The sequence below is a fragment of the Ambystoma mexicanum genome, chromosome 3q (genome assembly GCF_040938575.1).
Source record: "Ambystoma mexicanum isolate Mex_15411 chromosome 3q, UKY_AmexF1_1, whole genome shotgun sequence".
NCBI lineage: Eukaryota > Metazoa > Chordata > Amphibia > Caudata > Ambystomatidae > Ambystoma > Ambystoma mexicanum.
The window spans coordinates 35,051,941-35,070,159 of NC_090926.1; the positions used below are offsets into that span (position 1 = coordinate 35,051,941).

The 18,219-nt window shown below is 46.8% G+C and overlaps 1 protein-coding gene across 1 annotated transcript in view; it reads left to right on the top strand.

The window, feature by feature from the left end:
• The window catches only part of NCF4 (neutrophil cytosolic factor 4), a 267,387-nt gene extending 258,247 nt beyond the window's left edge, over positions 1 to 9,140 (top strand). The window contains exon 10 of the mRNA XM_069653001.1: positions 8,460 to 9,140. Coding sequence (XP_069509102.1) covers positions 8,460 to 8,655 — 196 coding nt within the window. The 3' untranslated portion in view covers positions 8,656 to 9,140. The remainder of the gene's footprint in view (positions 1 to 8,459) is intronic.
• Positions 9,141 to 18,219: the final 9,079 nt, after the last annotated feature.

An 18,219-nucleotide genomic window follows, 5' to 3' on the forward strand; every position in this document is an offset into this window, starting at 1 on the left:
AGCAGTCTTTAGAGAGTTAATAGCTTAATTGTAGCTATAAGCGCACTGCTTCTGTAATAAAAATCTCTCAACGACGTCTGCCATCAGCCACTTTATTTTAAGCAGCCGGCTTCCTTTGCATTGATGTACAATTCAAAGCAAGCAATGGCAAAGAAAACGGATGTGGCTTGTGTATAGGTATAATATAGACATTTGCCAAGCACTGCTTTCAAATGCCCTGGAGCTCACACCATTTTGCAGCTGTTACCAACTTATGTACACGTAGTCCCATTATGGCATTGTCTGGCATATCCAATCCAATGCCCACATACAAATCAAAACTGGTGGCTTTGCCCATGTTTGTTTTTGTATTTGAACACGTCCTACTCCGGTGAGCTGAAAAGTGGGGACACCTGTGCTTTTATGGATATCCAGTCACTGCTTGTCGTTTATTTTCACTGACTGGTGCTTCATAAGATTGAGTGTGTTTTCCATTGGTTGGAGTGAGAGTGAAGTTTAAATTGAGCCTTGTGTGCCCTACTGCAGGGAGAGATTCCCATAGCACGCAAGTGTCTTGAACGTGATTGTGACAGACAAACACTGCCTGCACGCTTGCCACACGACATTTACACAGTGATACCGAAGTTCAAGTTGTTCCTTTGTTGCGTTCTGTACTCTTATTTGGAAACTCCTTTTAGCATGCAGGCATGGGCTTGGACCCTTTACACAAAGGATAAAGTACTGTTAATGTGAAAATACAAAAAAGGTATCAGGCGCCACTCTCTCTAGAAAGAACACGGCAGGATAGCCTGTTCTGTGTTTTTTCCCACTTTGAGAGTCCGCAGCCATCGCTTTCTGCTCACTGTACTTTTCACAAAGGAGGAATATCTATTTGCATGCCAGTCTTTATCCCGCCCACAAGGGCAGTCCAGCACCGAAATGCCAGGAAAATCTCATTTGAACAAGATTACCAACATCAACCCCATACACGTGTTTCAGCCTTGTTGGGCCTCATCAGTGACGTGGAGCTGTGCCTCTCTGAGCACAGTGGGCAAGGTGTCCACGTCTGGGTTCCCCCATGTAACTTAGGGTGACCATCCCAAGTCCCTTGCAAAAATACAAAAAATATAGCATATCCTCACTGTCAGAATCTCATTCCTCCTCCTACCACTTCAGCCTGCCTTGGTCCTACCAGCCTCTGTGCACCTTCCTGTGCTTATTAACTGTGCTCTGCCCCTTGAATGTTAAGACATCTTTCTCCCTTACAGATGTTATCCACTTATCCTCTTATGTTGCCATCTCCTCCTTCTCTGATTTCTCCATCACTAGCCTCCAGAACCTCCTAACCGCTCCTCCTACCGCTCACCAATACTACTCACCACACCCTGCTTCAACAACCCACACTGTTGAACTGGTGGAGGGGAGTTTATAGTGTGCCGCTCCGCTCCCTGGGTGGGTCTTCTAACAATGGTCTGCACTTGTGTCTGATATTTTACTGAGGCCTGTAATTAGCCTGTATCTCTGGGCACCTGTGGTTGCTTTCGGTTTAAGGAGCTGGGTCAAGACTATGGGCCTCATCACAAATTGGGCAGTAGCCCTTAAATGCGGCAGCAATGGTGTTACCGCCACATTTACTGCTCCACCCAATCATGACCCTGCAAAATTACCGCCAGATCCAAAAGGACCAGTGTTAATACAGCCAGCGTTAGTACAGCCGTTATTCCAGCTGGCGATAACACCGCCGACAATACAGCGCGTAATCACAGACCTATCACAACCCCATTTACATCTGTATTACCACCTGAAAACCGGCATGAATACACCTGGATTCGCCTCCAGCTGGAGATAAATGAATCCAGGTGCCAGACATAAAGCCACAGGTGCATGCTATGCACACTAGGGAGCTTTGACCTGCAGTTCCACACGATGCGCCTGGAGCTACATATGCTGGACAACCACGGCAGGGCACAGCGAGCACAGGGGTCGGGGGCTGGAATGAGGATGGAGAAGGAGACCAACCCCAGCAAGGTGTGCACCCATCCCCAAGCTTAGGCTATCCCCCTAGGCCCTCAAGGACATGCAGATAGTAACTGAGTACCGGCTGGATCTGGCCACCATCACAGAGCTGCTGGCCATGATACAAAATTACATTGGGAGTAGGATTGTCATCCGCACAACGGTGCCCCCACTGGTTAAGCTGGTAGCAGTCCTCCAGGTCCTGGGGACGGGCCCTTCCAGCACTCTGTCGCCATTTGTAAACCTGCACATGGCATTGCCCACCAGCCACAGGTGAATGACCTCAAGGCATGGTTATATGCCATTGCACTAATGTCTAATGTCATTGCAGCCATCGATTGCACGCAGGTTGCATTGGTTGTGCCCCAGGCCCATGAGGCATTCATTCGGAACCGCAAGCATTACTATTCATTGAATGTGCAGATGAACTGTGGGCCGGACCTAAACATCAGTCACTGCTGTGCCGCTACCCTGGATCCACCCACGACTCCATGGTGCTACGCAATAGCACACTTCCGGGCTACATTGAGAGGCAAAGAGGACAACAGACCTGGATAGTGGGGGAGTAAAAACCCTGATCAAAATGCATGTTTAAGATGAAGTAAAAAATAAAAAGGAGGAATATCGAGACAGGAAGCATTGCATGGCAGGAGGAGGCACCATCAGCACGTCTGCAGCACCTGCACCATCAAGAGGGGCATCCAAAGGCACATGCACAGGGCCGCCACACCCAGACCCACACATGGTGATGGACACACATCACTGCAAACACAACTACACATCAGACCACAATGACCAGAATGCAGCTGGAATGTGCTGCAGTGCAGATACACACCCCATGACCGAAAAGCAAGTCCACCCAGGGCGCCATATAGGATTCCAAAGTGAGAGAATACCACTCCCAATTCCCTAAAGTACTGTTAATTAAATTTCGAGGATTAAACATGTACATGAACATCACAGAGAGAGTATCCCATTAAAGCATTGAAACATGTATCAACTGTTAAACCAAAATGTTGGTGCAATGCACATTTACCATCATCCAGTGAAACAGGCATATCCAAAAACAAATGCCTACTTCCTCTGATCAGGCAATCGTAACAGGAGCACCATCCTGTGTGATTCCATGCACCACTGGCCCAGCCATATCCAAGGAGCGTTGCAGGTTGAACCTGGAGCACACAGCTCCGACTGCACCTTGCAAGATAATGGAAGGGAATATTCCCACACTCTATTATAGGTACAAACTGTGAGTCCATGCCCATAGATGATGAGTACAAGTGGCCCATGCACCCCCTTACCTGAAGTGCTGTGTCCAGCGGTGCCACAGTCAGCCGTCATTCGCCACAGGACAGCCACCTCAACAACACAGTGCATGTACATGACAAATATTGCATGACATGAAATTGGAAAGACGGACACCTATCACAAATTGCATGGCCCTGCTGCTCACTGGAATGTCCACGGTGTGTTATGGCTGAATGTACTGAATCTGCAGACACACACATGGTACAAATGCATGATGTTGTTATCCCATCCCATGCAGGTGACTCAGGATACCCTCAGCTCACCTGGCTGATGACCCCTGTGCATGACCCTAGAACACCACATGACCACGTCTGCATCCATGTCCAGAGGCGGACACTTATCTGCATTGAACATGCTTTTGGACTTTTGAAGGCACGATTCAGGTGCCTGCATCGCACTGGAAGGGCCCTCATATATGCCCCGGACAAAGTAGGCAAAAATGTCTTGGCATGTGCAATGCTGCACAACATCTGCCTCAAGCGGAATGTGCCCCTAACCCCTGACCCAGACATGCAACATCCAGGGGCTGATGACGATGAGGACCATGTGGCCGGACCCAAGCCAGATGCAAACAAGGATGGGGTGAGGGAGGGGAAGCTGGCCAGACAGGCACTGATTGACAATTATTATTAGCACAGTGACTTGACACATAACACAACCTGCACATTTTTAATAACAAACACTAGTAGACAATCATGATTGTCCTTGCAGTTGGACTGTTTTCAACAGGCTTTAATGTATGTGAAACTAAACCCATCCACACTACCAACTCCCCTGCACCTGGTCCCCCCACCCACCACCAACTCGCCTGCACACAGTCCCCCAAACTCCCCCACAACCAACTCCCCTGCACATAATCCCCCTACCCACCACCAACTCCCCTGCACACAGCCCTCCACCCACCACCAATTCCACTGCACACAGTCCCCCCCACCCACCCATGTGTCCATGTGATGGCCCCTAAGGCCAACAGTGCACAGTCAAATCACTGGCTACGTGGCTGCTTCCCATGTGCACTGGATTCTGGAGAATGCTGTGGCAGCCTGCGCTGTGAGCTCCGTTGTGAAGTTCCCTGTTGGGACTCCTCGGTGGGGGTGGTGGAGGTAGATGGGATGGAGGCAGGGATTAGTATTTGCTGCCAGAGTAAGTTGTTTTACCGCATTTGTTCTGCGAATGCAGAAAGCCCCTTGCATAGCTCCCTTACCCTCTGCCCGAAACCCATGATGGATGCTGTACATGCCGCCACCCCCTTCCTTGTGCCGGCATTGTCACTGGCTGTGGTCTTTGTAACACCCTGTATAGTACGGCTGATGGCCTTCACATGCCGATTGTGTCCTCTGGCAAGGCCCTCAATCCTAGAATGACCTGCCTCTATGATGTCAATTCGCGCCATCACTGCAGCTGCAGGACCAGTAGGGGTTGTTGGGGTGGGGCTGCCTTGCCGGGGGGGGCTGTCCTGCCTGGGTGGACTGTAGCGCCTGGTGGGACTGTAGTGCCTGGAGGGGCTGTCCTGCCTGGTGGGGCTTTCTGAAAATGATGCATATGAGGGTATGTCCTCGCAAGCCACTCGGGTGTAGCCACGTCGATGGTGTGCCTGGGACTGTGGGCTTGGGCTGTGTACCTCCACACGATCATGGCTCTCCGGTGGTGTGCTGATTTCAGGCACTTGCATGTGTTCAGGTGTCGGGGCCGCAGCTGCCTGTTCCTCACTACTTGCCCCTCCCTCCTCCTGTACTGTTGATATTGGGGTCACTTTAATAGCCTCCTCTTTTTCGGGCCTGGTGGGTTGTGACCTTGGTATTGGTGTGGCCTTGGAGGGTTGTCCCGTTGCTGTTGGCGTGGCCATGGAGTGTTTTGCCCTTGGTGGTGGTGTGGCTCTGCTGTGGAGTGGTGGGGTGGGTCTTCTGCCTTGTGGGGTGTTGGTGCTAGTGGAGGCATGGGTGGGCGCTAGATGGGATGGCCCCGCTATCTCATCCTCCCTGGATGCCCCAGGTGATGCCTGTGTGCCTGTAGGGGACATAGGGGATGGCATCAGGTCACATTCGCTCATGTCTTTTGGCATACATTGCAGTAATGGCAGGGGAGTTGCACGGGGCAGCTGGACTCATGCGCGGGCCTGGCCTGCTTCCATTTTGCATGGGTTGGTATGTATGGGGATTGGTATCCAGAGGGGGGACACACTTTGGAATGTGGCTTCCCGATGGTGGCATGATGGGGTTGATTGTTAGCATGGGCATTTGTCTGGTAAGCATCTGATTTGTACGGCCTAGTGGCAATGGTGCACTGCTGTACCCACACCATGGCTGTATGTTGCATGACACTTGGATAGATCCCTTGGCTGCCCTCCCCTCAGCTCTGGCTCAGAGGGGTGGCCTATGTGCACTGGCACATGGGTGCTGCTGTGGGTGCCTGTGGTGGTACCCACATCCTGCACCCAGTCACAATGCCCGGCTCATGGATGTACACACTGGGAGATGATGTGGTGGGCTGTTCACATTACATTTGGTATTGGGGGGTTCACTTACTTTCAGCCTCCTGGTTGGCAGCACCTGCCTCCGCTCCTCCGACTCCCTCTATCCTTGTCGATGATGGCGCTGCACCGCTCCTCCCATGGCATGAGCTCGGGTGGTGGTGGCGGGGATCCTCCTCCGGTTGCCATGCTGTCAGTCCGGTGCTGGGCTAGGATGCCCTTGACCTGGACCCGCAGTTTGTTGTAGCGCTTTCTGCAGTGTTCTCCATCCCTGGGGACACAGCCAACTGTAGACACCCAATTGCTGATGTCCGCCCAGATGTTTTTTTTTTTTTGCTGGGCCCCACTCAGCTCCTCATAATGGGCTATCACCTCCTCCACAAGGACATTGAGCTCAGACTCACTAAATGTGGGTTTGCGGATACGATCCTGGGCTGACTTGGCCCTTGTACGCATCTGTGACATGTTTTTGTTTCAGGTCCTCAGGATGGCTACCAGGGGCTATGGTTTGTAATGGATTGTGATTTCCAAAATGGCCACGGCAGTGTCTCCCATTCCAGCGGTGGCACATTTCCTGCGTGCTATTACTGCATGCTATTACCGCTAGTTAGGCTGGGATTTTGGGTGTTACGGTTATTAATGTCGAGCATTATTAGTGTTAACGCCAGGAACGTGTGCGTGTGTCTGCCAACTCGTGAAACAGCGGTCGCTGTGCGACTATTCCCAACGTTAACGCTAATAACGCTCGATGTTAATAACGCCCAGATACCGCCCAACTCATGATGAGGCCCTATATTTAGACTACCCACCATCTTGGATATTGCTTCTTCTCTGTGGATGTTCCCAGGTGTTGGCTGGGGTGTAGTGAGCTCCACAGCATTCCCAGTTCATGGTCTTCTGACTGGTAACACCCTTGCTAAGCTTAAGCAATATTCTATTTCACTGGACGTGTGGGGAATGTGCAATTTTGTCTCCCCAGTGGAAGAATCTCTTACCAGCGCCCACTGTAATGGATACTTTCCTTTCCACGCTGAGCTCCAAGCATTCAGGAAGTTGCAAACCTGCCCTACTGTATCCACGGCTCCACCGAGATCACTGGCTTTACAGATCATTGCATAAAGGCAGTTTGATGTGTCGGGTAAGCATCATCTTCTACATGCCCGCTACAATTGGTATACATTGTATAAAATGCCACTCAAATCTGAGTTTTGACTCAGATTTGCCAGGAGACACTTTCCCTTTAAGGGAAAACTTCTGTTTTCTAGGTCATAAATTCGGACTTGCCCAGAAGCAGCTTCAGGCACGCTCATTTGGAGGGGGGGGGGGGGTGGGGGGCTCTGTGATCTGCCAATGGGGGAATTGGATAGAGCTTTTCATTCTGGATTTCTCTGGCAAATCAAGGAACTGCATAAGGTTTTGTTTCCCAGGATTCAACTGAGCCTGGCACTGTGACTTTCCCCTGCCCTGCAGTGAGGACGAAGGTAGTGTGACCACCTTGGGCTTCCCAGAGCCAGGCGTAGAACCTCATCACAGAGTGTGCCAGACTCTTCTTCAGAAAACAATGTATATGACTTTCCTGCAGGACACATGTGATGGCAATGTATTTCTCCAATTACCTTCTGCTCTCATTCTACTTTTAACCAATAACATTGTAGCACTCGCCTTTACAATAGATGTGTTTTTCTCTGGTAGTGCTGCTGTCAGCAAGGGCTGGGGAGGCTCGAACAAATGCACACCTGACAAAACGACTCGGCACAGAGAAAATAAGGCATGAAGTGAAACGAGAGAGAGATGGAGAGTAAAAGAGAACATAGAGAAAAGGTGTGGAGGGAGAGAGCGAGACCGGCATATGGTATACCAGATACAGATAGCGTATTATAAATGTATGTAGATGTATAATGTATCCAGATGTTTTAATGTAACCAGAATCGTAAAAGTAGGATTCTGGTACTCAGGGTTGCTCATCTGGATATTTTTCCTTCACCTGTTTTTTTTTTTTTATTTTATTTTTTTTCGTAAAAGGCTCGGAGCTTTTGATTGTCTGTACATTTCGTGTGGTCAATGCAACATAAATTCAATCCTCGCTTATGTGTGAGAGGCTTTTTTCGTGGGTGTGGGTAGGGATGCATTAGTCTTGATGGGCTCACAGTGCGTCTCTTCCATACATGCTGATCAATGCATGTGAGAGACCCAGAGTCATCATTTGAGATTGGTTGACCAAGGTGGGGCAAGTGATATCACGCAGGGAAACCTAGACTGTACCATTAAGAGATGTGGGATGGGCGGATTAAGCCCTTTGGCAGTAAATGAAGTGCGAGTTTGGAATGCTGCTGTGGAAGTAAGTAAGCCTGGAACGGATTATGAATAAGTAAAGTCACAACTCAGATTTGAGTGGCATTTTATACAATGTGTACATTTTATACAATTATACAATTTTGCGTTCATGATTCCCAGTTGGTAGTTTGTAAAAAATGAAAAACCCTGATATGGAAACAGTTTTTGTTCAAATTTCTTTTTAAAATTAAGATTTCAAACCGAGTGGATTTGTTAATGTTTGTGAAGCTTGCATTATATTTTGGTGGCCTGCATGTTTCTTTCCCTCACACTCTGCCTTCCTCAGTTTCACCTTAACTCTCTACCTCACTTTCCCTTCGTCCATAACACTGCTCTTTCCCCTCGCATCCAGGAAGGAGCTCCAGGTGGATTACATTGTTTTTCTGAATTATCGGGACCTCGATGGGGACATGATCCGGCTGCTGGACGACCAGGATGTGCGTCTAATGGTGACGCAGAGCCGCGGGCTCCCAACAAGGAAGAACGTCCTCCCCTGGCAGCTACATTTAACAAAGCCAGAAGACTTCCGGGTCTATGAGGGCTACTAAGAAAGGGCGAGAAAAGCAGGGCAGCTTCACCTCACCCAACAGGGGCAAAAATAAAGTGTAGAATCTGAGGGTCATTGGAGGGAGTCCCACCGTGCGTGTATGAGGGGGACTAATGGGGCGTGGGGGTGCTAGTTGAATCTCGCCTGCCACTGTCTCTGTAGGCTGTGGGTGTGTGTGGACGGTTTGGGGACCTGCACCTCGTCTTCTTGGGTGACATTTGGGTGTTCAAAAGCCATCATGAAAAAGCAGGCGCGTGACCATGTGTTGAGTTTTAATGGGAGAAGGCAGTTATGAGTGATGAGGGGAAGGGTATGTAGGCAGACTGAAAGGTTGAAAAAACAGGAGACAAATAAACTTCAAGCAGTGAAGGATATGTGGGTATTGTTTTTTTTGTGCTACTATTAATGTGTTTTATATTTATCTCAGATCAGTGTTCGAAAATCCTAAAATGCTATTTTTAAATAAATAACGTTTTCTAGAATAAATGTGTCCTTCTTGAAAGCGGAGTGGGTCCATTGTACTGGTCCTGGGCATGCTCGCTGACTCTTCTTCCTTGGTAAGTCTCTCATTTGTATGGACCCAAAAGATGTTTTATGTTCTCAGAGACAAAATGATGAGATCGAGGGTGGTTGGGAGCCTGATTTTATGCATACCCGCCCCTAGCAATATTAATGTCATATTAGTAGTCCCCCTCTATATACGATTCCTTACAGAAGGTTCTTGGACCTCTGAAATAGGGTGCACCGATCCTGGCATCCTACTCTTCAAAAGGGTTGTTTGCCAGGAACTGTGAGAGCGCCAGGGGACCACTCCGCTGGTGAAAGTGCGCGGTACAAATGTCCTTTAACATTAACATTAACAACGGGGATGACTGACCGCTCCTGTCTCCTATAGCGTTGCAAGTAGCCAAGCCTGACAGCTCCTTTTTGTTTACTTTTGTATGTATTGGATTTAAGGTGCCAGTTGTTAGGAAAGAATTCCCTTAGGTGCAATTTTCCCTCCATTTATGGACCGGCCCAAACTTTTTGCTTTTGTTGGCTAAACTAACCTGACCCTTTTCCAGTGGAGCACAGCCTTCAGCTGCGCTCCTCTGGGCTTTTGCACATCTGTTATAGGGAAACTGACATGTCCTTCAGACTATGAATACTGGGAATCTATGTTTCCCTTAGCTTTGACTATGGTGCCATTTCTTGGTAACGTTTTATCTATGTGCCAAGTACCTTACAGTACCGCGCATAGGGGTCCTTTTGTTTTATCACCCTAGACACCCTCTAAGGATTTTTTTGTGATTGTACAAGTGTACCTAAGATGAACTGGTGGCAGCAATTTACTTTTATAATATTTTTACTTCTTTTTAATGAACCATATCGCGTTTACCGCGTTTGGTCAAGACTGTGGCCAGTGCTGAAAATGGCCATGCCACAAAGTCTTTTGTTCTGCCTTTTGGTCATTTTGTCCCCTTGCCTTCCCCCAGGTCGAGCTGACCCAGGAATTCCTAATTTGGGCATGCAGCTTCCTGCGAAAACAGCAACTTTCACAGGCTCCTCCATTTCACATGTGCTAGTGCCCAGGAAGAGGATTGGGACTGTCTGGTCTCAATCCACAGTACTGGTGCCAGTATGTCTGGTATGCCTCAATGACTAGGACCACCGTAGACTGTGATTGGTCCACGTCTGGCATGCATGCAAGAGAGCAGATCTTCGATTGGTTATCCCAGATTTGAGCGCAAAGCGAATCTTGGATAAGAGAAGGGGCTCTGCATTCATTCCAGGTTGATCACCAGAGGTTCACACTGAACTACAGAAGGAGCCAAGTACCCTGAAATGATAAAGCAGACCTGTGGAACCGCCAGAGATGTGCTGGAAGGTTTGGCACCCTGAACCTGCTGTTGTCCCGTCGGACCCCTTTTTTTGCATCAATCACTTGGAGTTGTGGAAGGGCGCTTCGACCCTTTGGAGTAGTGGGAACAACTACTCTCAGCACCTCCTGATTACCCTCCCAATCAGCCTCATCGGAAGTATTCCCGGACCATCCAGTGAACTGACCAGCTCAAATTCAGGGTATCGGATAGGAGCACCGTCGTCCCGAGTTCACACTCAAGTCTTAAGGAATCGCCGGCTTGTGGTCCCGAGCCCTCTCCCACCAAATGTCATAGTCCTAGCTCCTCTCGGTCGCGATCGAAGAGAGTGTCCCACGCCACGAACATTAGCGGTCCCTGTGTCACCCTGCTGTGGTGACATTTGTGGTAGGAGCCTTGCGTGCCTGCCCCCCTGTGCCCTGAGACGTGTTGCACTGGAACTGTCCTCTTTTCTTCACCAAGAGCTGAGAAAAGGCTACTGTCCCACCATGAATGATCGTCCCGTCTCACAGCTACTGAGAGCCAGAGCGACGTGCAACTGCAGGGGTTGAACCTACAAGCGACTTGGCCTAGACTGGCAAAGTTTGGCCTGAACTGTGTCGAGGGTCCGTGAGTACTTGCATCACTTACTAGTGGCCCCCTGGCATAGCCATTGCTCTTTACGCATGAGAATCCCTAAAAAGATACTCACCTTAGCTGGGCTAGCCTGCGCTCCTTAGCTATTCCTGAAACTCGAAAGTCATTCTGCCTGCAAGGGTGGACCCTCCTCAAATAGTAGAAAACTGTTCCTTATCACCTCAAGCCCCTTCCTAAACTACTACAGCTCCCTGAAGAAGGTCCGCTTTATCTCATCTCCTATTACTTGTAATATTAGGTTCTCAACGTAGTCTGTGGGATCCTGGCCTTCCTCCCCCTCCGGCAGGCCGACCACACAGATATTATTCCTTCTTGCTCTCCCTTCTGCCTCCTCCGCACGGTTTTCTAGGTTAGCCACCTGTTGCTTCAGTACGTGGACCTCCTTTGCATTGTTGGTGCTAGTGTCCGTGTTGATTTTCACCATACTCTCCAGTCTGCTCGTTCTTTCTGCCAACGCTCTGACATCTTGTCGCAGCAGGGTGACTTCTGTGCCCACTGCGTCTATTTTGGCCTCCAGGGAAGTGTGCAAATCTGCCATCACTTTCCCCCATGAGTCTCTCAGCTCCGTAATGGTCGCTAGTATCTGGTGATTTTCAGTTACTACGGTGCTTTCCGCTGGTGCTGTCTCGCCTTTGGGAGCTATGGTCGTAGGAGAGCTCTGCGCTTTAGCGAATGCTTCCATTGTGGATTGTTTGTTCTTATTCTTGCTGACGGCCCCTCTCCCTGTCATCTTGAAGCTTTAGTTGTGTATCCGGGGCTGCTTAGTCTCCAGTATATCAGTCTTGCTCTTCTGTTGTGATGCAGCACCAGTGTATCACTCCACGTCCGGGGCAATTGTCTCAGAGGAGTCCCTCTATTGGCTTGTGTATGTTGGGCTGTTTCATGGATGGGTTGTGTCCTCCCACGTTTCAGATCAGCTTGCTGCATCTTGGGAATTGCTCTTTTCTATTCTATTGATCCCCCAGCTTTTGGGCTCTGTGCATTCCTTTCATCAATGCCTGTGTCCGCGTCTGTCATTTTTATATCCTGATCAGCTCGAGCCCACTCCATATATTGTGCCTTACCATGGCTGCATCCATTTTCGGACTCCCCTGCCCCTTGGGGTCGTCTGCTTATCCTTCGCCCCGCAGAGAGCACTCTGCTCCCTGTGTTGCACTTCCGTTTGACTTTAGGTGCACAGGATCACTCCCATCCGTACCAGCTCATTGATATGTTGGTGCGTTCACCTGGGCCGTTGTCAACAATTGTCCGTTTCCCCAGTGGCCAGCTGCGTGTGTTGTTAAAGAGCAGCCGTCTTTTGTTCCAGCTGACCTTACAGCACGATTCCCTCGTGTCTTTGCCGACTGTGCGGCTGTCCTGTACTCCTCGTTACAATTGTTACACTGCTCTGCTATAGCCCACCCGCCGTCTCCGCTACAGTGTATCTTCCAATACTGGTGCGCGGCTCCTGTTCATCTCACGGGGGAGCGTTCGGGCAGCCGCTCCTATTATTTTGTATCTCGTGGCGCCCGGCCACTTCGGCTTGCACAATCCGCTCCCCGCAATGGAACACTCGGGGAGTGCCGCCGGCTGCTACTGTAACTTCCCGATCCTCCGCCGTAGGCCTGCTGCACCCCTCCGCTCAGCGTTGCTGTATTAGAATATGCTTCTCCGGGCACCCCATCAGAAGCCAGATCCTCGCTCACTGGTCCAGCCCAACTCCGCGATTACGGCAGACAAGGTTTTAATGTCTTTGTAGTTCACCATTTTGTGGGCCTCCATGCCTGCCCATGTCCTGCACATAAAGAGCTATATCTTCGGCTCACTTACTCCAACAAGCTCGTAGTTTGGCGATGTCGTGGGACACACGTTCCGACGCATTTGCTGATATTTCCAGGGACTTTGAAGTTAATTAAAGTGCGTTTTGCTGGATCGCCGTCGGATCATCTGGAGCTGCTGTACCGGAGCACGTCCTACTCCATGGCTAGTTAGCCACGCCCCCTGGTCCACTTTATCTCATTGCGCACGACTGTGCGTTTTCAACGCACTACTGTACTTTTGAACATAAGGCTCTCCACTTCGTAGGGCTGGACTGCTTAAGTTAGGGACCGATTCTGAAGAACTGCCTAATGTTATATTGGTGTTAATGTTAACCTATGCTTCTGTTGCTGGCTGTGACGGTATTAGGCAAAACGTAACTGTATATATGTTAAATAGTGAAAGGCGTGTATTTTTTATATACACTTGTCTAAGCGTATTCTGTGGAGTTTTACTGTGTGTGCTCATTGTGGGCTTCCGATCACTCTCACCCCTCCTGAGACTTGGGGCTTCATTACAACCCAGGCGGAATGGGTTTAACGGTGCCGGTGCCGTTAAAGCCATTCCGCCCTATTACGAGGTTCCCTTGCGGGACCCGCTCTGGACATGTGGTCAGACCATATGTCCTTTGCGGATCCCGCGAGGGGACCAGGGAGCTAATAACGGGCCCATCAATAATGGGCACGTTGTTAGCTCCCTCCCAATTCCCATTGAGCCCTATGGGGGCTCAAATGGGAATGGGGATGTGTTCCCTGAATGGGGAAATACTGGGTCCTCCAAGGTTGGAATGGCCCGGTATTTCCCCATTCAGGGTCCACGGACCCGGACACGAGTTTGGAGGCAGCCATGCCCTTATTAAGGGCATAGCTACCTCCATACTCGTAATGAGACCCTTCTTCTTGACCGTCTGCAAAGCTACCTTGATTGGTCTGGCTTGTCCAGAAGGTTCCCCTGTTCCACTAAACTAGGGTGGCCTCCTAAACTTCTGCCCACCTGGTCAGAGTTTAGAAATCCATCTTAACACCAGTGTGAAGTGGTTGCTTCAGGAAGACTCCAAGGAGCAGTAGAGGGGAGGCATAAGGAGTGACCTGCAACCGAGGGAGTAGGGAGAAAAGGAAGGGTAATATGAGGAGTAGGGAGGCACAAGAGTCACATTGCCATTAAGGGTAATGAACATAAGGCTTCATTGCGAGATTGGTGGTAATAACCAAAAAAATCATTTACCATTACTGGCTCTTGGTCCTGTGGGTTTACCACAGGATTACAAGTGGTGGTAGCATGGTTTAGTCCCCAGTAATGCAGTCCATAGGACTCTGTTGGGGACTTTTTTGCGTAATGACCACTAGTGGAATTACAGAGTGGTAATACTGCCAATTTTTGGAGGGGCAGTGCAGGATTCACCTTCAGCATTATGCTGGGGGTAAAACCTTCACTTTCCCCCCAAAAATCAGCAGGATTACCACTCGGTAATTCTGCTGGTGATAATTCCACGAAAACTTGCAATTTGGCAGTGCAGGAAAAATGCAGGTAACGGAATTATCTCCACTTTGTACTCTTGTTGAGACCCATAATATTCCAGGCTATGAATAAGAAGGGCTCAAACATCCCTGCCGTAAGGATAATTAACAGTAGCAGCGGTTTCCATCAGAAAGGAGGAGTGCATGTGGCAAAGGCTTGCCTAAAATGTCAGTCTTGAGTGCTCTGCTAAATTTCAGGTGTCCTCCTCTGCTTGCACCTTGAGAGGTAGATCATTCCAATGTTTAGGCCTCTTGGAGCCAGGGTTCTGTAGCCATGGTGAAATCTATTATAAGAAACAAATGTAGTTTAGTTTCCCCTGGTGAGCTTAGGTTTGTAGATGGTATTTGTTGATCACCCTTGATAAATAAATGGAACCCTGCACATGGTGGACAATGCACAGGGTTTTCAAAGTTACCCTGAGCTGTATAGCCAGTGTCTCCAACCAGTAGATTGTGAGCCACAGTAGCTCACCTAAGGCTTCCCAGTAGCTCTTTGCATCAGACACCAAAATGAGCAGTGTGGGTTTATTTTGGTGGCTGGTGTCCATGGGCCTCTTCCCCGGCCCCCTCTCTCTCCTCTTCTTGCAAAGCAAATAGTCAAAAGATGTGGGCACAGGGAGAGGAGGGGCTGCATCTGGGCTTGAAGGACCCGGGGCAATGTCCCAACAAGGGATTAATTATCAATAACATACTGAATTCTCTGTTTTAAGGCAGTAGTGCCCCAACTGTATTAACAGTTTTATTTTGTTAACATATTTCATTGAAGGCAGAAAACAATGTGTGGGCATCATAGTACAGTAAAGAATAACAAAGCAGAATATTTGTATGTAATGGACAATCTTGGGGAGCTTCAAATGTTCAACAAGACTTGGCACATTGAATTAAGAATATGTATGAGTCAGAAAGAGAACATTTTTAAAAATAATGGGGAGGGGAAACATATAACATACATTACAGACAAGACAGTGAGGAAGTGGGGAGGATAAGGAGAAGGGGCAAAGGACAGGATAAGGGTAATCATTAAACAAAAATAATAATAATGTCATTTTAAATAGAATAATCATTTGAGGTGAGGAAATCAGAAAAAGAATTCCATTTGAATTCATACTTCTGATACAGCATCAGGGTTGAAGCAATACAGCCCTCCAGTCTGTGTATGTTACATATGGAGTTCCACCATATCTTGTGATTAATCAAGTAAAATGTCTTCCAATTAGTTGTGATAACCAACTAATTGGAGGACTACAATTAACATGAAAAGATCAAATATATAAGATGTGTGGGAGTCTAAATGATGTTGAAAGAGAGCACTGCCCAAAAACAAAATCTTAAAATGAAAGGGTTCATCTAACTTAAAGATGCATTTTATAATGCGCCATACATTTTTCAATATATTTACATTCCAAAAACATATGTTTGACCGATCCTTCACCATCATGACAATTCCAACATTTATTATCTGAAGATATCTTACACTTAAAAAGCATAACAGGGGTGATAAAAAGAAAAATGTTTGGGTTAGATTAGCAGAAACAGTTATGGTTGAGTTTTCATTCCAAAAAGACGGCCAACCATTATCTTCTAAAGTAACTGAACAGTCTTGTTGCCTTTCTTGCTGTGATTTCCATTGGGGATTCTAAGCTGAATCATTAGTGAGCTCTTTATACAAATGGGAAGCCGAAAATTGGCGATTGTATGTATGTTTTTGTCCAACAACACTAGTCTGCACGGAGGATTCCATCAGAAGCTGCAAATTGGGTGAAGAATTGTTCAGCTTGACAAAACCAGTCCTGTGCTTGTTTAAATATAAACGCAGAATGATATGTAATAAAGTCATGGAACCCCACATCCCAACAGATAACTTTCCTTTTTAGTATAGTAAGGGAGATCCTATGTCTTTTCCTGCCCCACAAATATTTGGCGAAGCATGAATCAATATCTTTAAACAATTTACTGGGAATTGGCACAGGAAGCATAAATAAAATATACAAAATAATAGGGTAAATCATCATTTTAATCGATTGAAGGCGACCCCACCTCAAGAACTCTTATCTTTGCTCTCTTGGACTTTAAACATGTCCAGTTTATAATTAATCTAAAAGACTTTTAATTTTGGTTAATATGATATTAGTGTTTTCTTTAATAATATCTGTGGCTAACAAAAACATTTGCAGGCCTAGATATTTCATTTGCTTAGGACATCACCTCATGCCATAGGGTTGAACCAGACGTTTAGTGCAATGAATATTCAGAGGAAGAATTTCTGATTTGTTCATGTTTAATTGATATCCTGACGCTAATGAAAAACCTGAAACAGTATCAAACACATTATCTAAACTTATTTCAGGATTTTTAAAGAATAGAAGAATAACATCTGCATAAGCTGCTAATTTAACATGCACATCGCCAAATGGTATTCCCTGGATACGAGGATGTAATCTAATAGTTTCTAAAAATGGTTCAAGGACTAAGATAAATAACAAAGAAGAAAGAGGGCATCCTTGCTGTGTACCTCTGCTCAGAGAAAAAAAGGGTGATATCTGACCATTCATAAAAATAGTGGTTTTGGGTTTAGATTAAACAACTCTAATCATGGATATGAAAGTTTCATGAAGACCATGTCATTGCATCGCATCGAACATGTAATCCCATTCAACTCTATCAAACAATGTTCAGCATCTAAGGCAACAGGTGCAAAGGGATCACTTGAGAGGGCTGCGACATTCAAAGCATGCAAAAACATTCTGATATTGGATGCTGAGAATCTTCCTTTAACATACCCAACCTGGTCTTGTTTAATTAATTTAGGCAAAAAAGGGAGAAGTCTATTTGCTACGAATTTGGCGTACATTTTCCAGTCTGTATTAATTAGAGAGATTGGCCTGTAGCTTTGTGGTAGTTTAGGGAATGCCAGAAGCATTGTTTCAGTAAAGGTACCTTTAGATTTTGAATTTGAGATAAAGTGAGAAAAAAGTTCATAGATTTTACGGGTAAGTAATGATTTAAAATGGGCATATAAGTCAATGGAAAATCCATCGGGTCCTGGAGCCTTGAATTTTTTAATCCCATGTATAGCCTTGATAATTTCATTTTGCGTTATGGATGAATTACGTGAGTCAACATCAATAGTTGGATAACTTGAACGTGTAATATTTTGTAGGGAGGCAGCAATGCTTGGATTATTGGGAGTAGAATCAGAGGAATATAGTTGATGATAGTATTTACTGAATACATTAATAATCTCTTTATCTCCACATTTTCTAGAACCATTCAAGTCCTTTATTACTGTAATTCTACTTCTTTCTTTTTTGATTTAGAGGTAGGAAGCTAGGGATTTTCTATTATTAGAAAATTGATACATTTTAGATTTATATTTTAGCTGGTTAGCACAAGAATATACAGAGGTATGTTTGTTATATTTAATTTTTAGCTGTAATATATTAAAATGACTCTCCTGAGAAGGGGTAGAGATGTATTGTTTCTCAAGAATTTTTAACTTTCTTAGAATCTCTTTCATAGCCTTTTCCTTGTTGTTGCAACAAATGAAATTATTTCTCCCCTGAGTGCTGCTTTATAACAATCCCAATTATTATGGATAGATTTGTTAGTCTTATGAACTCTTGTTAGAAAAGACGCACATTTTTCATCTTTTAATAGAGCCAAATTAAATCTCCTACTATTTGATTTGGAAACACGATTGGTATCACTAAGTTTAATATGGACCAGGCCATGATCAGACAGGGATATACAGTCTAT